The sequence below is a fragment of the Amblyomma maculatum genome, chromosome 1 (assembly GCF_055883805.1).
Source record: "Amblyomma maculatum isolate TAMU_Amacu chromosome 1, ASM5588380v1, whole genome shotgun sequence".
Taxonomy (NCBI): domain Eukaryota; kingdom Metazoa; phylum Arthropoda; class Arachnida; order Ixodida; family Ixodidae; genus Amblyomma; species Amblyomma maculatum.
The window spans coordinates 343,604,859-343,632,033 of NC_139344.1; the positions used below are offsets into that span (position 1 = coordinate 343,604,859).

At 47.7% G+C, this 27,175-nt stretch overlaps 1 protein-coding gene across 1 annotated transcript in view; it reads left to right on the forward strand.

Annotated features, from left to right (window-relative positions):
• The first annotated feature begins 7,317 nt into the window (after positions 1-7,317).
• The window catches only part of LOC146207635 (uncharacterized), a 33,920-nt gene continuing 14,062 nt past the window's right edge, over positions 7,318-27,175 (forward strand). Inside the window, exons 1-3 of the mRNA XM_084577089.1 lie at positions 7,318-7,374; positions 10,054-10,182; positions 15,191-15,453. Of these exons, the coding sequence (XP_084433215.1) occupies positions 7,318-7,374; positions 10,054-10,182; positions 15,191-15,453 (449 nt within the window). The remainder of the gene's footprint in view (positions 7,375-10,053; positions 10,183-15,190; positions 15,454-27,175) is intronic.

The window sequence follows — 27,175 nt, forward strand, 5'->3', positions numbered from 1 at the left end:
CGGCAAGTGTATTTGGACGATACATCATCGCTGCTGTCGCGTGGCGCTCCTTGGCGTGCGTTAAAGTGTGGGATTGGAGATGCCAGGAACGCTATGAGTGAGTGAGTGAGTGAGTGAGTAATTCAACTTTATTGTCCGACAGAAAAGGCTCTTTTCTATCCCAGGTCCTCCCCTCACGAGAAGGTGGCGGTGACAAACTTTATTAAAGTGAGCCTTAGTTGTAGAGGAGAGGCGCCTTGGGGCAGATGAGAATCCGCTTCAGATGCTGGCCAAAATCCCCTGGATGTCGGCGGCCTCTTCAGCCAGTCGGATCGCTAGCTGCTGTTCCGGGGTTGGGCTTTCCAGCAAAGCCTCCGAGGCCTCTCATCTATCAATGTTATTTGCCCTGCCTGGGGAATCGAAACACTCCCATATTATACGGTTCAGGGTGCCCCTCTGCCCGCAAATCCTGCAGCTCTCATCTTCAAAATCTGGGAATATATATATTTATTTAACACCGGATTTGGATAAACATCTGCTTGCTGACGCCTCCATGCCGTCGTTTCCCATCTAGAGTCTTGTCTGGTGGGGGTAGTTTCAAACGCTGCCTTCTATAATACTGCGTCACCTAATACGACAGCAGACGCCCTTATCTGCTGTAGCCTTCCTAAGATTGCTCATTCCGACCTGCTCGGAAGTTGAGATCTCGAGCCAGGTTGTGAGCAGCCTCGTTGCCACTAACAGATTCGTGTGCTGGGTTGGTTGGTTGGTTGGTTCATAGGAAGGGAAAGGCGCAGTATCTGCCACACTTGCTCTGTGGACACCTGAACCGCGCCGTAAGGGAAGGGAGGAGGGTGGGAGTGAAAGTGGATAGAGAGAAAGGGGGGCCGTAGTGGAGGGCTACGGAGTAATTTCGACCACCTGGGGATCTTTAACGTGCGCTGACATCGCACAGCACACGGACGCCACTTCGTTTCGCCTCCATCGAAACGCAGCCGCCGAGGCCGGGATTCGATCCCGGGAACTCCGGCACAGTAGTCGGGCGTCTTACCACTGCACCACCCCGGCGGGGCCAAATCAGATTAATTGTCCTATCTAATTCTTTTTGTCTTAGAATTTTGAGTGCCATGGGAGGATATCTGCCGCGGCACTCAAAATTCTAAGACAAATAGAATTGGATAGGACAAGAAGAAATCTCGCGCAATCTCGCGGAATATGACAGATCTCGCGCACGGGATTTCGTTCCATGAGTCTAATAGAAATAATATGTCTTGATTGGCTTGGTTGATTGGTTCACAGGAAGGGAAAGGCGCAGTATCTGTCATACTTGTAGCTGTGGACACCTGAACCGCGCCGTTAGGGAAGGGAGGGAGGTGGGAGAGAAAGTGTATAGAGTGAAATAGGAGCCGTAGTGGAGGGCTACGGAGTAATTTGGACCACCTGGGGATCTTTAACGTGCGCTGACATCGCACAGCACACGGACACCTCTTCGTTTCACCTCCATCGAAACGCAGCCGCCGAAGTCGGGTTCGAACCCGGGTACTCCGGCACAGTAGTCGGGCGTCTACCACTGCACCACCCCGGCGGGCCTGAAACATTTTAATAGCCGTGCATTAGTGCCTCTGCTCTCTCTTGCTGGAGCTCTACAGGCTCAATTCAATCCGGTTAGCACGCTTAAAAAAAACTGATTTATTTATAGGAAAGGAAAGGCGCGGTAACTGTCTCACTTGATTTCTGTGGACTGATTTATTTATAGGAAGGGAAAGACGCGGTAACTGTCTCACTTGTTTTCTGTGGACACCGCAACCGCGACGCGTAAGGTAAAAGAGGAAGGTGAGAGTGAAAGTGGAGAGAAAGAGGAGCCGTAGTGAAGGGCTACGGAGTAATTTCGACCACCTGGGGATCTTTAACGTGCGCTGACATCGCACAGCACACGGACGCCTCTTCGTTTCGCCTCCATCGAAACGCAGCCGCCGAGGTCGGATTCGAACCCGGGTACTCCGGCACAGTAGTCGGGCGAATTTCTGTGGACACCGCAACCGCGCCGTAAGGGAAGGGAGGAAGATGGGAGTGAAAGTGGAAAGAGAGAAAGAGGAGCCGTAGTGGAGGGCCACGGAGTAATTTCGACCACCTGGGGATCTTTAACGTGCGCTGACATCGCACAGCACACGACGCCTCTTCGTTTCGCCTTCATCGAAACGCGGTTAGCACGCTTATTGTACAATTCTATAAAGAAAGAAAGAAAGAAAGAAAGAAAGAAAGAAAGAAAGAAAGAAAGAAAGAAAGAAAGAAAGAAAGAAAGAAAGAAAGAAAGAAAGAAAGAAAGAAAGAAAGAAAGAAAGAAAGGAGACATTTGAAGGAGGAATTCCAATTCCAGTAAAATGCCTCCGCTGGGGGTGGCGCAGTGGTTACGGCGCCCGACTACTGTTCCCAAGGATGCGGGATCGAATCCCGGCTTCGGCGGCAGCTTTTCGATGGAGGCGAAAAGCAAGGCGCCCGTGTGCTGTGCGATGTCAGTGCACGTTAAAGAACCCCAGGTGGTCGAAATTTCCGGAGTCCTCCACTACGGCGTCTCTCATAGCCTGAGTCGCCTTGGGGCGTTAAACCGCACAAACCAACCAACCATCTGGTAAAATGCGTTGCGGGGCTAGTTGGTTAACAACAGAGACACCACAAGCGCCCTGTCCTGTCTCTCTTGTCTGATTGTGGTGTCTCTGTTGCGCTTTACATAAGTTTACAAAATTGAAGGAGGAACAAAAGAATGGAAGAGGAAGAAAGAAAGAAAGAAAGGAAGAAAGAACGGAAGGAAGGAAGAAGGAAAGAAAACAGGGAAGAAGAAAAATGAAATAAAGAGAAGGGAGAGAGAAAGAAAAAAGGGGGAGAGCCCGCGCGCATTTATGATTACGCGGCCATCGATAGGCGTTAAAAAGGCCGCGCTTCATAGACTGGAAACGAACCGTGCCAGACGACGCGTCGACAGTTGGGACATCGACAGGCGAGTCGCGAACGATCTCGATGCTTGCGCTGGGCCCAACATTGCTGCTGGCGGCAACGACACGTTCGCTCGGCCTTCGTCCGATCCGGCTTCCGGAGACACCTGTCTTTTTCCGCGGACGCTTTCGATAGTGGTTTTTGAGCAGGAAGAGCAATGCAGTTTTGGCAGGTCTGCATCCCAGCTTGTGGCATCAAGGCTCGAAGGGCCACGTCGATTGAATGGCCGAGACCGGTTTTTAACGTGTCGGCTTATGCCCGTAAAGTTTTTGACCCGGCCTTGTCACTGTGCTCAGTTCGGGGGAGGGGGGGGGGGGGGGGGGGGGGGCAAGTTGATAGTGTCAGTGCTCATTAACTCCTAAAGTTTTTATTATACGCTAGTCGAGGCAACTGGAAGCGTAGGCTCGACCACGGAGCAGGCTGTCAAACGAAGACGGGTTGGGCGCAGCTACAGTGTTTCCGATGATATAGAAGTTTGTCTCTAGAAAATAATAAAAAGAGCAGGTAATGAATCTTAACGTCCATTTTTTAAATCTAATGAAGTAGCTGTTGGAGCCAAGGGGCTACCAGCCTGGCATTGGATGACACCCGTCCGCATTACAGAGTGGAACGAATGCATTGAAAAGTCGAAAGAGTCATCAAAGATTTACGTTTATCGCAGCACATTTTGTAGACCGATTTTCGTTCGTTATTCCCAGGTGAGTATGGGCCGCAAGCTTCAAACCTAAATAGCTAGTTAAAGACAAGCTAGTTGTAGTGATCATGTTTGAGGGAATTACGCTTATATACGGTATATGAGCTTTCTTTTGTTAGAGGTGTGCGCATATTCGAAAATTTTCAATAGCGAATCGAATATCCTCTTAATCGATTATCCGAAAGAACCAAATAGTACGTTAAAAACTATTGGAAATAAATCTAATATTCTCTTAACTTATCGAATACTTTTTGAACAATTAGCTCAAGGTTCGAATAAGGCTTAATGTAATTTCCTTCGACGAGTGTTCCAAACATAGGTCACACACACCGACTCCGCATACTGACCTGCCGAGATCATAATGTTCGGGATGATGGGTGCCGCGACGTGGCCCAGTAACGTGGCGGTTTTCATAATGCTCACACTTGGCCTCAAAGTTAAGACGATGAGGAAGCTAAGACTCAAGCAAGTTCAGCGAGCGCTACCATGATGTTTAATATCGGTGGCTCCGGCTAAAACGTAGCTGACACCCGTCGCATGTTGGAAGGTGTGGGTCTAGCATACTCGCTGCCGTCATCGATAACAAAAGTGGAATTTTGTATACGTAAAATTTGACGGTCATGCGGCAAATCTTACTTCGTGTTCTGACTCCATTATGAATATTAACATCAAATCGTTTATCAGCTGTAGCTATAACCAAAAAAGTAGAGCCTACTCCCCCCATTTTTTTTTTTCTCTGCGTATCAAAAGGTTTATCGAAATGGTTTGGTTTATGAACTTCAACGTTCCAGAGCGACTCAGGCTATGAGAGACGCCGTAGTGGAGGGCTCTAGGAATTTCAACCACCCGGGGTCCTTTAATCTGCACCGATTTCGCACAGCACGCACGGGCACCTAGCTTTTCGCTTCCATTGAAAAGCGGCGCCGTGGCCGAGATTCCACCCCGCGTCCTTGCTTCAGCAGTAGAGCGGCCTAATCACTGAGCCAATTCAGTGGGGCATTTAAAAAAAAACGATTCTTTCCTTTCCTACACTTATTTGTTTGGAAACTGCGAAGAGAGAACGAATAAAGTGGAAAAAGGAAAGAGAAATAATCTGGAAGTCGCTTATAGAAAAGCTCTCTGTGATATCGGAAACTAGGCACAGCCAACGAGATCCGCCGTAACAATTCCTCTCTCGTCGTTTCTTGAACAGCCGCGCCAGATGAAGGGGATATGAGCGTGGTCGATATGGCCGAGCACAAGAGGTGTCAGAGGTCCTCTTCACGCCATCACCGAGCTTTCGACACCATGCGAGCCCTGGAAGGCGAGAGAAAACGCACTTCGTGTATGTGCAGGGAGGGGGATTCGGATGCGCTGACCGCATAGCTTGGCGGGGAGGACACCTGCGAACTGCGAGGGGGGGGTGACTTCAACGACGGCGACAGACGCGCGGTGTCTCCTGACCTTCCCCTTTGTGGCGCCTCGCCGGTCTCGTTAGGGGCGACTTCGCTGCGCCGTAGGGCCGTAGTGCGCTCCCTTGACGCAATGGGGCCGCCTTTACCGACTCATTAGACCGCAGCGCCCGCATTGCGACGCCGGGCACCTTTTGAGCGGCGCTAACCAGGAGGCAGTGGCGTTGGCTCACTCCCCAACCCCGGGGTCCACCGTCCACATGAATGGAGGAAGCGTTCGTTCCACTCCCCTCCTCGCACATGTCCAGTGCCTTACCCCAGCTTCGGACCCATGGTGGCTGCGACCCCTTATATAAAAGGGCCGGGACCGTCTTTCACTGGGGTCTCTTCACTTGGTTGCTTCGTTAGACGGGTGTGCGGTGGGTTCTGCGCGTGCTCTGCAACGTCCTCCGTACACGAGCAGGATTCACGATCGGCTTTTTCCACCTCTGCGTGACGGCATCAGGGACAGACATGAAGGTTTGTGCAGTCAGTTGATTTCGCTTTCTCCAATCGACGTTGAGGTGATTGTGCGAGCAATTTATCAGCACGCCTTTCACAATCAAGTGGCCCGCCTGAGATAAGTGAGAAGCTCGCTTCAGATTCAACGCAGTTGAATCGTACATACGGCCATCGCAGAGTACCACGCGGCCTTCGTGGATTACATTTTGCCAGTCGAATGCGCATCACCCTCTTACAGCCCTTTTTAGGGTCCCAGAGCCAGAGCGTAGTCCCAGAGCTTGTCCCAGAGCCAGAGCATAGTCTCCTGTTGGTCGCTCTGAGTACTTTTCATTCACGCTCAAGTTTCCTAACCGATGTTTTAAAGAACAAAACTGGACAAACGACAGGAGAGAGGCAAGGAGAAAACATCTGTCGTTTCTGCGGTTTTATTTCTAATGATGTCCCACCAACCATCTGGCCTAAAATCACGCTCTCTCTTAACACATTCCTAACCAAGTTCACGATCATGAAAATGCTCTGCGTACGTATGCTGTTTCATCTTGCCGTACCAGGTCGCATTACTTTCAGTCCTATGTTTTATTCTGCGGCACTAAGTAAATGTAAGAAAATAAAAAAAGCTATTATCAAACATTCTCAGGATATGTCGTTTATGGATTTCAAAGATTTCGTATAAGGCGTGAAGACTTTTCATTACTAGACTTGGCAAAATGTATATGGGCCTGATTAGTAAGGTTCGACCCAATAGATCGCTATTTTATCTGAAGGCTTCGGCTGAACTACCTTTCGTTAATGCGCGGAAATCACAAAATGGCAGCTTTGTTTACACCAAGAAGGACAGCTCGAAGAGAAAAAATGTGATCTTCAAAATGATCCGCTACACAACGTCAAGAACAACACAAGGCAGGACCAAGTTGAAGTACAGTCAACGACAAAAGGCCGCGGGATGCAGATTGTCGAAAGAAAAAAAAAGAATGTTGCCTCACTCCTCAGTTGACGCCCTTCTGGAAGATGTAGCATGCTTGTTCCCTTATGCTTTAATGCTTTTTGTTGACCTCCTTTCTTGAATCGCATACAATATTTTTTTATCGCGAACACGCATGCCGCAAACTTCACTCTACCTCTGTACGGGCTAAACCTTCACTCATTTCCACTCTTCTCGTTAATCGCTAGTTCAGCATGGCGAGGGCTTCTACCCTTTCTTAGAGAATGCGAACGACCGGCCATTCGTTTATTGCAATGGAGAACGTTCTCGACCGGGACGCTTCGCACCACCTTTCCACCTGCAGGGCGCGCACAATCGCACGTCCTCAACGCGCTGGATGCTATAACGTCGGATTATTCTAACCGCTTCACAATGTGTAGTCGAGCTGACAGGTCTCCGCATAAATTTGGCGCGCAAAGCGAAAAGCCAATGGCAGCGCGATGACGCTCGTAAACACCGAGTCTCTGGATGTCTGTGCGCGCGTGCATGCGTTCGCGTTTGCATCCCGCCGCGTACGCAGTGAGCAGCCAACGCAGTCGAAGGTCTGTTGCATATGTCATCCTCCAGACAAGCGAGGGGAAGACAGGTACGGAGCGCAGAGATGTTGGATGGCGACTGAGGGCGGGCGGGTACAGCAGAGCGTCTTTAGGAGCAGACGGCATTAGCATGCATAGGACGGGTGGGAAAGCGGGCGAGGTTTCGGTAACTGGGAGCAAAGACAACGGTGAGACAAAAAAACGAAAGGTCTCAGTGCCGTTGTCTCGGCAGAGAAAGCATGCATGGTGGCGGCGGTTGGTGGTGGGGGCACGCGATCGCCGTCGCCGCTGTGTCTTGGGGTGGGTGCAGACATAGTGAAGGAACGCTTGCTGCCTCCGCCCGCGTCGCAGCGTCGGGTTCAGCGTGCGAGCCGCGCAAATGGATGATTCACCGGTGGCGAACGCTGCGGCAGGTTCTTCGTGTTTCGGGCAGCTGCGATACGTGGGTCCCTGTTTCCTCCTGGCGATGTTGTCTCTCTTGTCTGTCGCTGCGTGGTCTAACCTCGTTTTGCTCTTCTGTCTATGCCGAGACTATACGCGGAGGCCATGGGTTGTTCGACTGATAGCGTTTCGAGACCTAGTTATTCGGTGACGACCTTTGCGAGGCTGGTAAATATCACTTGAAGGCATAAGACACACGACCGACCCACCCGATAACTGCGCATTGGCCGGCTGGTGAGACCTAGGAGGGTGCCCCGTGTGAAACATGTGTGCACCAAGAGGAACGAAGGCGAGGGCAGGCGACGGCAAATAATAATGAACAGAGAGGGTACTAGTGCCTATCTAGGCCCGGTGAGGAAACATTACGGGCTGGTGCAGTCACCCGAATTCTTCGTCAGGCCAATAGAGTGTACGGCACTTTAAACGGGGCAATCACTCCCAGTTATGATTCGTGTAACTCCTCTGAACCACCAAATAAATGACACGACGTCAGTAAAACGCCTCCTGATAGCTCCTACACCTTATATGTGTTCATAGATGGCCGACGGGCAATCGACAGTAGCATGTATACCACCGTCACAACCTGCCATTATCAAAGACACTACTGGAAGACTCAGTGGCAGCGGGGAAGTTGTTTCCTCTAGAAAAACAAGAACAACAAAAAAAAAAAACAGCATTATATCGGATATATCATGACGCTTAAAACAGAACAGTTTAGAGTAGTGTGATAATAACCATCGAACTCTTGAAAGAGAAGAAGCTGGAATTCGTAATCATCGGAAATTCCTTCACATGCTGTGCCAGAAAAGGTGAAAAGAAAAAAAAAGATAGGGGGTGTGTCCCGTTACAGCGTAGATGATATAGGCAGGCTGTTGCGAGTAGAAGCTTGGGGAGGAACTGGTGACAAAGAATAGTAGACCCCTACGACGGCAATGTGTATTTAGAGCATCCATGAAACCATTGCTTTGCTATTTCTGTAAAACAAACAGCAAAATCGAGGTTGAGGGCAAGGGGCAATGTCGAGATTCTCATTCGCGCATCAGTATCCTCAGTTGTTTTGCCTCTGATTCGTACCCACATTTCTTAAGTAGCGCAAAGCTACAAGGCCTTGAAAATACTCGAGCAACTAACAGGGGTCCTAGCGTTGGCGCCTTCACCGCGATTTCGAAACTACGCCTCACACTCGGAGGCTTTCTCCCGTATTTGCGGTGAGGAACGCATTTAGACGAGCGCATTCGCTTTGCTGTCCACCCAGAACAGGGCGTGTACGTGGGTGACAGGAAAAGAAGGGGACCTTGCCGGTGTGAAAATGGTGCACTGTGGAGAAGCGTCGCGACGTGGGTGAGCCGGAAGTCGTGGAGGCGTTTGAGCGAGGCGCATTAGTTCACAGACACCGTCGGCTGACGTGCTTGCATTGTGCGCTCCTGTTTTACGGCCTTCTTCCGAGTGAAGGTCGTGCGCGCCGCCCCACTTTGGTCACCGTTCGAAGCTCGTTGGGTTGTTCGCCCGTCAGGCGCAGGAAAGGCAAGGCGGTGGCTAATTGAATTGCGCTGCAGAGGGAGCATGCGCAGATTTACGGGCGTCAACCGTGTGGCCGTAGTCAACTTTAAGGCCTGTCAATGGTTAAAAGATAATCTTGTCGACCGTGCCAAGACCGTGCGGCATGCTCGCCGATGAAAAAAATAAAAATGCTGTTTACGGGCGACGCTTGCAGAATGCTTGAGGCATCATAAGTAGGTCATGGTAAACGGAGCTTCTTAGTGGATGAACGTTAGTATAGGCGGCCGATTTTAACAGCTTACTTTTGTTTTGTTCACTTACATCTATCGAGCAAAAATCAGTTTACTTCTGAATTTTACTCTATTATAGAGTACCTTGTAATTCCGCAGCATTATCAGGTAAAGTACTGCCCTGTACACTCCCCTCACTCTTTTCATTGTGTAGTTTCTGACTGGTTTGTGTTGACACAAATGAGAGAGGGGGGGGGGGGGCTATTTCAAGGGCCAAGCTGAGCGCTCCAGTAGTGTATCTACCGCGTCTCTTCCCGGACATGATTTAGGCGCATGTGTATTCTTAGAAATAATAGCAGTACACAATTTTTTTAAAGGTTCTTTCTTGCTCTGGTAATTATGCTTTGTCAAGCGAAATGGCACTGGTCTTGAAAGAAATTCCGGGGAGAGGTGACTATAAGTGGTCTTGTGAAGGGGGCAATCAAGCCTCATGCATGTGCTGAAGAAATTCCTTCTTTCGGAACGACCAGCGGTCTCGCAAACCACTTGCCGATTTGGCCCTATAGCGCTACGAGCTATATTACCACAAACTGTATGCAGTGAACGACTGTATGTGTAAACAGCATTAGTGCTTCTTTTATTATCTACCCATCCCTTGCCTATTTAATGGTGTGGATCGGAGGACGTCTAACTAGTGTTTTCATTTTATTCAAATCGTTATCAGAAACAAACTCGTTCGTCCATTAAGTCAGGATAACATGTTCGTTTGGCCAAGCAATACGTTATCGGACGCGTTTCTCTCGTGCAGGCGGGCGCATTCGCAACGACAGCGGCTCTGCTGGGCCTAATATGCAGCAACCTCGCGTTTCCCGGAGCAGTGGAGCTGGCGGCTCACATGGACGAGATACTTCCACCGGAACAGATTCAAGATGCTCAGGTGAGCAGCTGTATGATTTCGTTGTCCGTTACCTCACCATATAGCACACCCCACGCCATGCTAAGGAGTCACTGTGTTGGTTAGACTTTGAGCCTTCATTACCATGACCACGGTCATTGCGCTCAATTATATACGTGCCGTCGCCGAGGCCAGTGTGTTGTATGTCATCGACCGAATGTCAGTGCCAGGTAACAATATAATTATTAGGACACTACCTACCGCATTTGTGAAACGCAGCCGCGTACATGTTATATAGTCACCACTTTATTACATCGTGTTGTGTTCGCCGGACTTTTCTCTGACAACCAAGTTGCTGGGCTATATGGTATAGATGCGCTACTCGAATACTTGACGCAAACTTTCCACAAACCTAACTTGGTGGTAATTTTAGAAGAAGTTTATAGTATGTAACCTCTAATGTCACCCTTTCCTTTCCCTCATGCGGCCACTGAAAATCAATAAAGAAACTCTAAAATTGGGTTAATGCTGTATTAGTATGAAACATTTAATCAGACACTGTTTTTCCAACCCCTGTACGATCGTAAAATATGCATACTTAAGCCCCTGTTAGGAACTGTGCATGGACATATATGAGAACGCTTGTGTACTGGGCTAGAGCAGTGTGCGGCTAAACAAAAAATGTAAAATTTTGTTGCAGTGATGTTTGCGGACCTATACAGTTCTACATTTATCACTCATGTGGCTATGCGGCAGCATTTCAACGCAAGCTATAGCCTGTGAAAACCGCTATCGGCGTGAAATGTCTCATCATTTACCCCTCCGGCTAAAGGTCGAGTGCTATGAAAAATCCTGCTTACGTCTTTACTTACAGTCAGGCATTACTATAAAAAATTCTGTCGATGTTCCATGTATCGATACTCTGTGCACTGCAAACTGAGCTATTCCTGCCGATATTTTGCATTGCAAGAGGTGATGGCCTCACACCGATTTGGAGGCGCAAGTCTCGATCATGTGCAGTGGGAAGGGCGGTACGGCAGTGATTGGTCTCCCGGCATGTTTTGAACCTCGTATCGTGTAGGGAAGAAAGCGGCATAATTACTGAGCCTTGGTTTATACATTGTAGTGTCGCCACAGTCACTTCTGAAGCAGAAGGCGTCAGTCAACAACCGCACTGGCGAAGCGGAACTATGCCAAAACCTTTCCTCTCTCCGTGCACGATGAAGTTATATAGAGGGCTGAATTCAGTGCCTTCTGTTTCCCCAGAAAGTGATCTAGTGGGCCTCTATACAGGCCAAGCATCTCGCTCCGTTGTTCTTTGCCCGTGCTTACGAAATCGTTGTCGGTTTATAAGAAGTCACGTTTCTGCTGAAGAATCTTTTGCAACGAGTGCGATGAGGAGCAGATCGGTAGATGGTGGAAATATCCGTGAGGAGCGAATATTGTATGATGACAATCGGCCATCGCAGCACTTCAAGAGCAAATGCAGTGAGCAGGTACTGCAGCGTTCAAACTGTAGTGAAATACGACCTGCCTGGAGCCACTATTGGACGTCTGAATGGACGTTATGATTAACTGCCTATCCAGGATTTCCGATATACGCCTAGCGCTGAAAAACGTTTGCACGCGAGGCATCAAATGCAAAGGCACAGCATTCAGAAGGACTTAAGCTGCTGCAGGTGCTTCTTCCTTTGCGGATAACGGAAGACTGTGGATGATAACTCACATTCCTTGACGCTCGTCAAGGCTTTCTGCAGATGCAACTTTTCAGTGCGAAAGACTATATAGGCAGCGGTTTTCCAAAGGGGTCGACTGAGCCGCGCAGCAGTTTATTGTGTGAACAGGGCCCAGACTTTCAAGTCGTCTTCGCTTTCATCGTCAACCACGGTTTTATGAAACTTGTATGTCTTCGACTCACTATACCACTTTGTGGCAAAGGATGTCATCACGGAGACCTCGGAGAGCCGTTGCTCAACATATCGGACGATTTGGGACCTCTGGTCATAATGCCCAGAATGTCAGTACCCGGAAGTATGGCCACATTAATCAGGATGTCAATCAACCGTTTTTTCCGAACACTCGTAACAGTGGTGACTACGCCCACGGGGGGCGGAGGGCCATGAGAGCCTCTTCTGTGGTGCGCAGCAATTTCAGAAGGCCAGTGCTTGCCCAAAGCGCCACTGACCATCGAATGGAATTTTCTCCTGGCACCCAACCATCGACCTCTGCTGTGTCGCATGTCTCCAACACTACTCCCGCTTGCGACCAGCAGAATACCCAGAAGGGGCTTCTGATGCTCGTAACACCCAGACCAGGACAGGATTTCGGGCCTTTCACGACATGTGGGTTCTACAAGGCTGTTCGCTCCGTGGTCGGGACCAAAATGCTCCTTAATTCCCGCACGACAGTGCGAGGAGGCCTCATAGTTGAAGTCGGTTCCGCCGACGCCGCCAGGAAGCTGCTAAGAGCAGACAAGCTTTGCGGAGTCGCCGTCGATGTTGTGATTCCAAGGGACGACTTACAGAAGGTAGGCCTGATACGCAACGTCACCAAGTGGTACACGGACGAAGAAATCACCGATCAGCTCAGCTGTCAAGGCGTCGTCCACGCGCGGCGATTGAAGACCCGCATTCGAGAAGCCGATCAGGATTCTACCTCCGAGTTGCATACGAAGGCAACCGATAAAGTAATGTTGGTGTTCATGCCCAACGAGGAGCGGCCCCGGAGTGTCAGGCTAGGCCCGGTCGACCACGAAGTGGAGGAGTATGTGCAGCAAGTTCCACAATGCTTTCACTGTCAGAGGATGGGGCACGTATCTAAGCACTGCCAGTTCAACACACGCTGCGCCCGCTGCAGTGGACCGCACCCTACAGCGGACTGTCAGGCGTCTGACCCAGTGCGCTGTGCCAATTGTGGGCAAGGACACTTTGCCACCTGGAAGAACTGTCCTGCGCGCCAGAAAGGAGCTGCTCCGGAACGCTAGCGGTTCCGTGTCGAGCGGACCAGTAGCCCCGTGTGTGAGTCTGTCAGCAGTATGAAGGAAGTCCGGAGCAACCCAGATGAGCAGTTCTGTGTAACACTCCAAGACGAAGACCAGAACATTATGAACGACGTTACTGGATTTCGACGGTCAGTGCTGGTTGTGTTCTAGCCAGTGACGTCTTTTTCATCGAACCAATGGTTCGGCGCAGGGGCCGTGTAATACACAATCATGTGAACGATTTCTGTGCAAGGACGAAATCATATGCGAAGAGGTCTGTCGTGAACACCTTCAAAGAAGAATTAATTTAAAGCTGTTATACGAATAACAAGCACAAAAATGTATTGTTCGGTTTAGCTAGCATACCAGCTTCGTTTCGAGGTTCAAGGTCATCGCTGTATGGGGACATATTTAAAAAGCTTGCATGCTACTGAAGTGCTTTAACAGCCGCTTTTTGTGCAAGCGCGCTGGAAATTACATCGACTGAAACCATCAAGTGCACTAAAGCCGGATGTCTGGAGGGCATAACCCGCATAACCCGCCATACCCATCCCCTTTCTCTTATACCATATTTTGCTAGGACAAACTTATTCAAATTTTCGCTCTTTCCCCGGACTGTTCATGACTGGAATGATTTACCTGCGCATTGCCTTCACTCGCTTGACTCCATTGACAGTGTGCTGCAATCAAATGATTGATATTATCCTTATGTATTTTGCTTTTGTAGCACCGCATCAATTCATCAATTTGTTTGTTTGTTTTTGCTTTTTTGTGTGCCCTGATCACGTACCATTGCTTCAGTTTATGTATCTTATGCTTGTATTTCATTGTTCTCTACATCTTGTATGCCCCTCCTGCCTGGGCCTTTCGCCTGCAGTATCATATAAATAAATAAATAAATAAATAAATAAATAAATAAATAAATAAATAAATAAATAAATAAATAAATAAATAAATAAATAAATAAATAAATAAATAAATAAATAAATAAATAAATAAATAAATAAATAAATAAATAAATAAATAAATAAATAAATAAATAAATAAATAAATAAATAAATAAATAAATAAATAAATAAAATGGATTTCTATCAATAAGTTTTTGTTCATGCAGCAAGCCGCATCACCATGAGCGGGAAGGGCATCGATATAATGCATGTTGGCACATATCACGCGACTCATCACACGGGCGGTAAAAAATTGTGCACGCTGATGTATCTTTATATGTTTTTTTTTTCGATATCATTGCTGAATGGGCATTATGCTTTGTTGTCATAGTAAATGATATTATTTAGTAGTGCTATTCGGTAGTATTAATTAATCCTGTAAAAACCGGAATATAAGTCAATATTTTCTCCTGAAAAAAAAAAAATCAAGCTAAGGTCGTTCCTCGTCTTATATAGCGTTCGCAACGTGTGGCGTGCCTGCTTGCGAACAGAACAGCAAAGCCTCGTCGGCATCCTGCAGCTACTTACATTTTTCTTTTTCAATTCCGGACTTATCTGCTTATTGTCTTAATGTGTGATTGCAAAACATTTATTTCGTCAGAATAAGCAGAATGCAGATTGTGTGAGCCGGGCTCTGCAAGATGCAATTATACCGTTCACGCTTATCGTACACTTCATTGACTGAAGTGCATTGAAATTACCGTGAAGATTAAAGAACGAGGAAAGAAGAAGTGATGGTAACCTAGAGGATTACTTGGAAGGAGAAATACCTAACAGCACAGCTTGGCGTTGAAATTCTTCAAGAACGAGCGAGAAATCATGCTAATATGGGCGCATGTTAAGGGCAATTTCAGTAATGCTGTAAATGCAGCCGCACATGCTCACATGCCGTAAGTGTACTCCAAAACCAGGTGTTGTCTGCAAATGTACGTGTGCAGTCTAGAGCGCTTAGCTCTGGCTCTGGACAAGTGATGAGCCCTGTTTTCGAATAATAGGCGATTGACCAGGTTTTACTGATAAGTGGGTAAACACTTTCGACCCCTCCCCGTATTTTTTCTTTTTTTTTTTAAATTTTTATTTGGGAGTGTGAGCTCCACGTGAACATCTCCCCTGCGCCTTCCAGGAAGAGACTCCAGTGGCCGTGGCTGCACCTCGGCGGCCGTACTCCTTCAGTTACACGGCGACCGACCCGCGGGACGGCTCCTCGCACGGCCGCTCCGAGACGGCCGACGTGACCGGCCGCGTCACTGGATTCTACACGCTGCGCACCGCTGACGGCCGCAGCCGCCGCGTTAACTATGTGGCCGACGAGCGCGGCTTCCGCGCCGAGGTGCTCACAAACGAGCCCGGCACGGCCAGCCTAAACCCCGCCAACGTCGTCTTCAGGTAATGTGGATAGTGCTTGACCTCCCAATCCCCCCACCCTCTCCCTTTTCCTACCTCCTTCTTTCCATACCCCCTTTCCCGAATCGAATGTTATTAGCTTTCAGTTCGAAACAGCATTACCGCTTTGCTATTTTCTTCACTACGTTGATGGTTGCCTTGAGGGATAAAAGTAATTGTATATGTAAACTTGTCGATTGAGTAAGAGATAGAGGTAGTAACACTTTAACGCTCAGAAACCGGGACTTTAGTCGGTGCTTAAAGTCGCAGTCACGTTACTGCGTGCAAGGAAGGGAACTAGGGAGAGAAATACGGATGGAGAGAGGAATAAAAACGGTAAAGCAAAGGAATGGAGAAGGATATTAAGCGCGACCATTGAATGCGCGCTAAAATGCGTCGACGACTAATGCTAGAACGTAATACATGGTGAAGTACAATGCCCTGCATAAGGAGCGACAAAGCTCACTGCGTTAAGAGCGCATAATCATGATATGCAAGGAGGTTTTAGAGTGTGTCTTCCAGAATAAAGTTATCTAAATGAGCAAATAAAAAGTTCGTTGCGCGCCTCTACAAGATCGAGGAATGAAGCTCGAACGAAACTGTTGATGGGGTCCCTGTACATGTCCATACAAAAAAACCACGCTTCTCTGCCAAACGACAGACACGTTGCTTTCAGGTACAGGATGCTGACTGTTTCAGTACTTGGCGGATTCGCATTCAGCGCATGGTGCAGGTCCGGCACTATGCTGAGACATAAATACAGAGAACATTCATAATCACTATGGCTTCTTACGATTGAAGAGCACACCGGCACTTAGCCAACAGCTATGGCCGTTGTGTTACTGTAATTGACCTCAAAACATAAAGACGTCATGTCTATATGTTGTGCGGATGTTTTCTTTTTTTACGTTGTCCATAATCTGTGTTTTACGAAAAAAAAGTAACTTTTAAAGGAAGGAAAGGTGCAACCCGATATACACCCCACTAAGCCATATCGAACAAAGATCATGGCGTCTTGCCCTATCAAGTCCTGGAGCATCAATAGACAAGAAGTGGAAGCTGTGACAGATTTTCTCTTCTTGGGCTCCAAGATTACCTCGGAAGGAGACTGCAGCCATGAAATTAGGAGACGCCTGCTTCTGGGAAAGAGAGCAATGGTTGGCCTTGACCGCCTAGTAAAGAGCAGATACATTAGTCTGCCAACCAAGATCCGTATAACTCGTGCTATGGTCTTTCCAGTTGTGGTGTATGGATGCGAGAGTTGGACTGTGAAAAAAACTGACCGCCGAAGAATTGACGCGTTTGAATTGTGGTGCTGGCGAAGACTCTTGAGAGTTCCTTGGACTGCCAGAAGATCAAATCAGTCAATATTGTCGACCATAAACCCTGACTGCTCATTGGAGGGTCAAATTCTAAAGTTAAAGCTCAGCTACTTTGGTCATCTGATGAGAAGAGAGGAGTCGCTGGAGAAAGATTTGATGTTGGGAAAGGTTGAGGGTTGCCGGAGAAGGGGTAGGCAGCAAACGCGATGGTTAGATGGCATCCTCGAGGCACTGCAGATGAAGTTATGTGATGTTAGGAAGATAGTGAGAGACCGGAAAGCGTGGCGTGACATGGTCAATAGGGTCACGAAGAGTCGGACACGACTGAACGACTGAACTGAACTGAAGCCATATCGAAGGTTGGCTGAGGGAAGGAGTGAACTAAGGAAGACAAGAAAAGACAGCCTAGTGGCGGGTTCTGGAGTAATTCCAACCAATCGAGATCTTTAAAGAGTTCAACTTAGAAGGAACATTACTTCTAGAACTTCAAACTAGACTTGTGGTCAGGCTGCAATTCGTATTGTCATTAGAACCTGTACATAGCGTGCTGCACCTTGTGTCCACTATGCTTGTCTATCTGGCTAGAAAATAAAGAGAGCAAATAACTTGCATGAGAGTAAGTGTCTAGATGCCACATTTGGACACCTGCTTTGAAATCTAACGCCCACAGATCATAGTAGGATCGACAGCCTAATCAGCAACCTCAGCAATGATAGTATTACACATGTCAAAGTAAAGCTGCTTTCATTGAACTGGGGAAAAATAAAAAAGCGATAATCCTTCGACAAGTGAAACAGTTCAACCTCACGATGCAGTTCACTGAACGAGACACAGTATTTAAAAAGAAAGTTTTGTCAGCGCATATTCGGGACCTATAAACCAACCAGCCGAATTAGGTGCCTTCAACTTTATCTTTTTCTTGTGGAATGAGTCCTGTACTAGTGTGCGTCCCGTTATCTCTCCTCCCCTGGGTGACTTTTGTGTGTATGTGTGTGCGTGTGTGTGTGTGTTGGATTTCTGGATAATATGTCTGGATACAGAAACCAACTAGCCCAACTAATAGCCTTGATATGAACTCTAAGATTTAAAAGGGCCTTCCCTGAAAACTTGATCACGCGTCTCGTGACTGCTAGAGGAGCAATCACGAACGGAGCCAAAGTCGATTGCTTATACGGCAATCTTGACTATCCCACATGTAGGACGCAATGCTAACGCGAAATACAGTCACGGAAGTGATCCGTCTTATTATGCAGCATTCTTTGGCCGAGTGGTGCGTATGCTAGCGTCCAATCAAGTGAGATTTCCGGCTTTAAACCAGAACATTCCTCCCCCCCCCCCCCCACACACACACACACACCTCTGCTCACTCCTCCAGCCTAGCTACAATCGTTGGTACTCAGTTAACCAGCTCACACGTGATGACACCACTCCTTACGAGAATGGGGACGACTTGTGGCGTGAAAAAAAAAAAAAATAAATAAATAAAAAATAACAAAGAAATAAATAAACGCAACTCATTTCCGCCTAACTTTGCAGCTAAATAATAATTGCGGTCGACTTCTTTCGCTTGCGTGCAACAAGCAGTTGACCTCTGTCCCGGCTTCATCAGTATTGCTAATTACAGGGCTTTTGAAGCGTAATTGACCAGGATGCGCAATTAATGTCCCGGGATAGCGGCCAAATTTCCGCGTTATAATGGAGAAAGAGACTTTGTTTTCATTCAACTAGGCGCTGGGAGCCCGAGAGATGAGCGTTAGACACCCCGGCACGAGATCGCGGATACATACCAGCCGCTCTTTCGCCGGCGGCTCGCAAGTTGTTTGCTCTGAGATTTAAGCGCAACACACAAGGCCCAAGGCAATGGAAATTATTTAGCAACCCTACTGACACATGACACTCGTGGCCTTTGCTCTTGCTTTAGTGCGGGAATGTGCGGACATTCTATGTTCTTTTCATTAAAGTCGATGACACGAGAGGTTAATACCGGGCTCAGCTATGCTTTTCTTTCTGTGATGCACACACGGCTACAAACTAGTATTTGAAGAGTGATGAATGCACTTACTTCTTCTTGCATGTAATACAAATTTTCCAGAAACGCTCCTCAACCACCCGTGTCAAATTAACCGATTTGAAATAGTTTGCAAGTGTCCGCAAATGTGATGTTAAGGGCATGCTGGTGAAGAGTTGTTTACGTATACCAGATCGCGAGTAACTCGAACAATTCGCAAATAATGCGGTGTAATTTTTTTCGAGCTGTTGGAGCTCTTGATGTATTCGAGCTTGTTGCCTTAACAAGAAGACTTAGCTCGAAAGCTGCTAGAGGACAGAGCAGCGCTACAGAGGCGCCATCTCACGGAACGGAAGCAGCTCCCGTCTCTCGAGCGTACTGGCTTTGGAAGCTTGTGTAAAACACTCAGGCGCTCGTTTTTTTTTTTTTTTTTTTTTTTTTTTCACTTTGTAATCGTACTCGAGACATCGGACAGGAGACATTTAGCGCACTGACAAAGGCCGGCATTGCAAGTTGTGCCCAAAGGGCATCGGAAATGGGGTCAGAGATCAGGAAAAGTCCAAGTGTACACAAAACAACAACAAAAGCGGCAAGGAATAGCTACACAAAAGGGGAGCGCTTCTCTGCGGTGACCTCATCGATGTTGGACTGTCGCTATCGCACTGCAACCCTACTCACAGCATAGACTGTAACCCGGAAGCGGACACTAGGCAGTGTGCACGCGGTGACTTCAGTGGGACACACCGCCGCCTTGTTCCATATTTCTATTATCGCTGTTGTTATTTGCCTTCTTGCGGGACGCTCGTTGTCCCTCGCACGCACAACCCGAGGAGCGACCGCCTACCCGTATCGTACGGTATGCGCTTCGGGAGCGCGTCACAAACAGCACCCGTGTACCGACATCCGGCGTGTACGCGACGAGGGACCGACAGACCGGCGGCATTCTTTGACGGCCGAACTGGCCGAACCGCACACGTCGATCCACGTCTGCGGTGATGGCTCGCGGCATTGCTCGCCTACACACGGGGGCAGCCGAGAAAGAAAATAGCGGCAAAAGGGACGAGAGAAGAAACGAAGCAAAAAATAAATAAAGAACGGGGTCGTTCTAATGCGGCGGTTCCGCTGAGGTGCGAGCTGGGTGAGCTAGAGCGGCATAAATTAGCATCGCTGTCCAGCCCTGTACGTGCAGGGTGTCGGTTGCGGTGTGAGCGCGCGTGTGAAAGGGAGGCGTCATTGCTCCGGACGCGGTGGATGATGTTCGCACTTTAACAGTTGCGTGCAGCAGGGGACCACAGAGGCCGCACCGGCGCCGCGCTGCCGAACGCCTCTTCCTGCTTTGAACTTTTGTAGCTTGCGCGTCTTTTGGAGGAGAGGTTGTCGGGGGCAACGCAATTTGGCGACAAATTGGATCACATGTGCCAACGTGTGGATACCTTGCACGAAACAGAGTAAAATCATAGATCATCAGCACAATGAAAATGGGAGCCTTGAAGTAAGAAGTACATGCTACCGCAAAGAGGCAGAACTAGATGAAATGCGTTGAGAAAAGGGGAAGAATAGAGAGATAATGATAAATTCTAATGCTCGTGAAACGAAGGTACACTGTTAAAGCAATTAATATTCTGAAACATCGCAAGCTTCAAGCCATGTTCAGCATCACGTCGCTCGTAGCAAAAAGTGCAATCTATGCCCCTCCACTCGCCTAAAGTTTTGGGCTATCGGGTGGTTTTTACATCAAATAATGTTATCCGGAAACGTTTGTTGAGATATTAGAACTTCGCGGTGTAATTTTGTTAACGTTCTCACGTCCCCACAGTGTTTATCTTTTTTTGTGTTGATGCTTTCTTTTATGCCTGTGGAGGTCAGAGGCTGAGAAACCTAATTTGTACAGACAGTTGTACAAAATTTATGCACCTATACCTATATCTGCAGATAAAAGCACGTGTAGGGCGTGCACAGTGCTTTGCACAAAGCTGCGCAGAGCACATATGAACCACCGCCTTGGGAACTCTCTGTTTGAAAATACCATTCTAAACAACCATGGTGCACCAACTTAACCTGGAAGTTAAAAACGTAATGCGGATTAGCATGACGCCGCTGGGTGAACGTCCAAGTGAAGAAATTTAGGAAGAAGAAAGAGAAAAGGAAAAGAGGGAAGAACTAGTCAATGAAAACAGAAATTGTTTTTAGCGTAATGTGCCCGGGAAGTTCCTCCAGATGAGGATAATAAACCGAGAATAGGCGCGCGCGCACGCACGCACGCACGCACACGCACACGCGCACACACACACACACACACACACACACACACACACACACACACACACACACACACACACACACACACACACACACACACACACACACACACACACACACACACACACACACACACACACACACACACACACACACACACACACACACACACGCACACGCACACGCACGCACACACACACACGCGCACACACACACACACACACACACACACACACACACACACACACACACACACACACACACACACACACACACACACACACACACACACACACACACACACACACACACACACACACACACACACACACACACACACACACACACACACACACACACACACACACAGAGAGAGAAACAGCTGTAGATTTCTACGCATGTATGATTGTCCGCAGTATAAATAAATAAATAAATAAATAAATAAATAAATAAATAAATAAATAAATAAATAAATAAATATAAACCAGCTCATATAATAGCTTAATGGCATGAAACAAACAGGCCACGCTGCCTTAAGCTCCAAGAAAGTAAACCATATTGAGACTACAGTTATCATGTCCCTCTACATGAGTGTATAGTCTCCCATATGAGGACTAAAAAGAAAGGGTAAATACTTCAGTTTCGAGGTTCTGGCGAACAAATACCTGCTACTGGGCATATATGGATCCGCTATTGTTCTGTTGCCTAGTTCCACCCTCCCCCCAACCCCTCATCAATATTTTTCTTGTTATTATTTATTTCGATATACTTCAGGCCAATGTTTTCGACAAAGCAGGAGGGGCATACAAATGTAATCATATAAAAAATAGAACTCGCGACGACACACATGAGAACGCACCTCGTGTATGATAAGAATGCGAAATTGGATGACAATCGTTTTGCGACGAAACAGGGTACACAAAACACGCAAAAAAGATGGGAATCTATTTTACAAATTTATTGCTTTAGAATGTTACTCGCCGAAGAATTTCATTCTATGACTGTGCGAGAAAGAAAAAAATCTATATTTAAATGTATTAGAGCGAGCGAAAACTGGGCCTAAATAATGCTCATGATTGTGTCGCGTTTTCCTTGTACTTCGTTAACAGATTGTGGAATGGTTAATTTGATCTTTCCAGAAATACTTTTATAGAGAAACGTAAGACGGATAACTTTCCTCGCGACTTCTAACGTATCCGCGTTAGAAGTCTTGTTAGAGGCAATTCCTGTAGCATTGCACGCATTTACGGGTCGGCGGGACAGGTGCCGTTAGCGCGCCGACTCCACGCGGAAGCTTCTCTCAGCGCGCGGGCCTCCGCGGTGATGCGCGAGACAAGGTCGGGTCGTCACCCCGCACAGCGGCAGGCTGGAGGAAGCGAGCGACTGACTGCAGCGTATCTGTGTGCGCGCGTGTGTGGCCTCAGTCGCTGACTGACAGCTTCAGAACGCGTGCTCATTTGCATGCTCAGTTTCGCGCGTTATTCACGTATGTGTGTGTGCTGCGTTATTTTGTCCCGCAGGTACGCGTGCGAGTCTGATAACGCGTATAATTTGATCAGACCCGCTTCAGTTCCTTGGATGAGATCTTTCACGGCTTCAGTAATGTACTCAGCGAGAGATGGCTGGGAAAATTTGCACTCGCAGAAGGGTAGTTTGACGTGCAGGCCTGGTTTGGTTATAATAACGACTGCATCTGATGGGAACGTGAAAGACGATGAATAACCGTCGGACGTCGTTTCGTGCAGTATGAAACGTGCAGAATGACGGGAATGTGGAACCTATTCTTTCACGGGGTCGGCCGTGCTATCCATTGAGGTTTTGATTTCCGCGACTAGTTTCCATTGCACCTGTTCGCTCGCTTCAGTCGCGTCAGCCCGAGAGAGGAGGCGACGTACTATTGTTCTCCTTGAACGTTGCACCCGTCGTATTAACCTCTTATGTCTACGGACGAACGTGTCCTAACTAAACTGTGGCTCAGAAGTGACGAGCTCAAGCCTTGGTGTAGCTCGAAGTGCCTAGTTAGTTAAGACGTTGTCAAGCTGGTTTTTCGTATTGTACAAAAAGACTCAATCGGAAGGACACTGGAGAGAACGGAACGTTCGATAGGTGTTATGAAATAGCTGCATCGTTCGGGCGATACTGGCATCGCTGTCATCTTTTCTACCCATCCCATCCCCTCCTTTCCTTGGTGAAGAAAGAGAACACTATAACACTCTTATGTTACGAAGAGACAAAACTGCCCAGCGCCGACATGTCGGCACAAACGCTGGCCCCTTTCACCTTCGCATAACGAAAGCCAGTCGCACATTTCCGGCGCACAGTTTCCGTTCGGCGCTTCCGGTCCGCCTTGCGTCCAACCCAGCTGTACCTATTCTGACGTGCCGTCGCTTCTCAGTTTCCGTCCGTCCGTGAGAGATGTCCGTGAAAGAAGGATCAAAAACATGTCTCACGTAGACTATACCACTAGCGGTCAATTCCTATAGCATTCCAATTCCGAGAACGAAAGCGGTCTTCTTCTTCGCCTCCTCATCCCATTCGTTCCGTGAGCATCGCGACCCCGATCACGCATGCAGAGCCTCCGCGCGCACTCCTCACATGACTGTATACGACTGCCTTCTTCTCTCGAGCGTTCGCTCTCTGAAGCCAGCAATCAGCCGGACGAGAAAGCAGGACGGCACGTTACGGCAATTGTTTTGCAGCCTTCCGACTCGTCCGTTCTATAAGTTTCGGCGTTGGGCTTCGCGGAGAGGCTGTGCGACCGTGTTTGGAATGCAGCCGTGTTCCATTAAGGGTCATTCGCAGTGTCTCCACCGCGATGCCCCGAGAAGATAAGACTGGATTGATTGCATTACCGTGCTGATAGATTTCCCCCGCGGCCACATTCGTGCACGCACACGTACATAGCGCGTAGTGGGTTGTCGGTGAACGTGCTCGTCGCAGTCTTGAACTACATATGTGCGTATAGGAGGCACGGCCCGCGCTCATTGCGACAGCGGCGTTCACGCGCCGGTACTAACGGTTCCAGTTAGAGTTGAGAGCTATGCCAGAAACCCTGGAGCGGCCGCGCTTGCCCCTTCATTGTTTTCTGCGGTCTTTTGTACTCGATAGGATAGCGCGTTATAACGTATGCTCTGGCGAACAATATCGATGTGCATGGCCCGTTTAGACTATATAAACGTGGCTCAGGTCTTCGATTGGGGAGAGGGAGAAACGCGCTTCTCGTTTGGGCTCTTGGGTCAGTAGAGTTTTAGCATTGCAATAGTGTACACCATTGTCGTTAATGTTGTCGCTTGGAAATGATATCACATTACACGGCAAAAAGCAAACTACGTGGCATGAAGACTTTTAATCAAACTACACAGTAATTATCTCCTTCGTGGGAGGAGCTCGGTAAATAACCACATTTTGTTGCTGTTGTTCAGCGGGAATTCGACGAAGTAAGTCAAGCGCAGAAAAGCAGGATGCTTTATGGGCTGACTGGTAGAGCAAGAAGTGAGTCAAGCAGAGAACGACATCCTGAGAGAAACTTTTTCCAATAAGATGGATTATCTCTCTCTGATCATATTGCTCTTCTGAGTCAAAGGCCCGCCGTGCCCTCGCGTCAGTTATTTTTGAGTAAAGGAGTGCAATTTTCGGAACCTTTTGTAGTTCTCTCGTTCAACAGCGTCAAGAGAAAACTATCTCGGTAGGGGCAGCCACATTCTAGTCCTGGTCATGAAGGCTGGTGCAATCTACGACAAATGCGGAAGCCAATAAATTGTCTCAGTCTCAGTCTGTATCTTATTATCATTGTTATTATTATTATCTTTTTTTTTTTTTTTTTTGAGTACGTAAGGCTCTCAGTTCAGAATCTTGCGCGAGAAATATGTGGCCCTTGGGAGAGCAGTGAAAAGACGGTGTTTCGTGAGCGCCGCCACTTTGTTCCGCACACCGATCAAGACGCAGACGGAGTTCCAACGACACACGTGAGTCCTGCCCGTAATACAAAGTGCAATTCGAATACTGCGCAAGACGCTAAACAAACATGCTCGGACGCGCCAGTACTCGAGCCGATATAATGCGAGTCAAAATATGCAAACGCCCCTACGGTATACGCTCCTCAAGTCTCGTCCCCACCGTATACTCGCATTCAAATAGGAAATTAAATAAATACAAATAAACAAAATTTCTTGGCGCGAGAGCGAACTGAGTAATTTATTACCTTGCGCAGGCAGTGCTCGCACACTCCGGTGGTGAAACCAGCTCGAGCTGATTCACCTCTCAACGCCTGCCGTGTGTTGCACAGAGCGCGCGGAGTGATTCGGAGTCTGTGTGTGTGTTCTCCTTCTCTTCCCCTCTCGTTCTCGCTCAGCCAGCTCTTCGAGTAGGCACAATGGGCAGTCCGAAAATCGATGGCAGTTCCGGCCCGGTCGGTCTGTGTGGTTGCGCTCACAACTACGCCACCCCGGAAACAACGACCGCACAGTCTGCGTCGACGTCGTCCTCTCGTGCGAGCGCCCGTGACTCCCTTCTCTCTGGATGCGACTGGCGAGCTCTCACAGGAATGCTTTTCCTGCTTAGAACGGGACCCTCCTTTTATGGCCTTGAAGCTTCGTAGCGTCGTTATATATATATATATATATATATATATATATATATATATATATATATATATATATATATATATTATATATATATTACACACACACACATGGATGATGCGGTGAAAGGGTTACAATTGCAGCCTGCGCCGCCGCGACGTCGTCACAGTTTTGTATTTTATATGCGTTTTATATGCGTTGAAAGATGTAACACGCGCGGGCGGGTTCGTAAACTTTACGATCGCTCTTGATCACGCGTTAATGCTCACTGTGGCCGCATTCCGGGGAGGGCTTGAAGTGGCGGAGCCTGTGTAACAAAATGCGACGTTGTTTGGATGTTTGCCTGTTCGCGGCAGTAACTTCTTTGCCGCGTTTATTTAACGTGCTCGAGACGCGTGGAGGAACAAGCAAAGGTGAATAGGCGCCAAGGTAACTAAGGTATCGAGGAGGCTGCGTCTGTGGGCGGGCGGTAGTTAACGTTGTCGTGCGCCCGAAGCGTGTAGTTTATTCGACGATATACGGCGCAAGGCACAGTGTCCTTGTGCGCATGGGGCTCAACAAGCAAGTGGCTCGGCCGTCAAATGAATTATAATGGACCATGTTCCTCCCAGATTTACCTTTTTTTTTTTCCCCTTTACGGATAAGCGCGCCACTCCTCTGCCACATTTGAAATAATCATCAGTACATTTCGTGCTCGCGCTTATATCTCGAGCTGACTGCGTGGGCAGAAACCCTTTTTATCTTTGCGAACCGCGTGATGCCTGTTAACGGCGTTTCACCGATGTTAACATAGTTTTATGGGACGCATTCAAGCGTGAGGAAGTCATGAGATATTGTAAGATGCCGTTATTCACATTTAATTGGAAACCCAGACCGTAGAGAATCAGTAGGCTGTGCATTTAAAAAATTTTCTGACACAACCGTGCAATATTGTGAGATACGTTTAAGATTGTGTTGAGAGAAATTGTATTTCGAATTTTATCTAGCGCACGTAAAAATGATTTAGACGGCCATAGAAAGTCACCAGGGTGGATTTTGAAGCGATTGTGAGGCGACTGTGGGATATTGTTAGCTACTTTTATGAAACCATTGGTTAAAGCGATCCAAGCTTCCGATGTGTAGCAACGTTTAGCTTTTGAAGTTTTTCCGTGGACACAGAGAGTAATTAAAATTGGCATATATATATATATAGTATATATATATATATATATATATATAATATATATATATATATATTATATATATATATATATATATATATTATATATATATATATATATATATATATAATATATATACAGATCAATCAAGGGGAAATGAGGGTGCTCGTTATAACACATGAAGGAAAGAAGCCAACAGTCGGCGAGGCCAGGAAAGCGTTGGGGATGGTATGTTTATGTCTTTTTTTTTTTTAATGTTACTTCGATAACCACAGAAATTAGTAATGTAGTCTGTTAGTGGAAAGATAATAGACACAAAGTAGAAGAAAAAACAACGTGCCGATGGTGGGATCCGAACTCCACGACCTCCGAATAACGCGTCCGGTGCTCTACCAA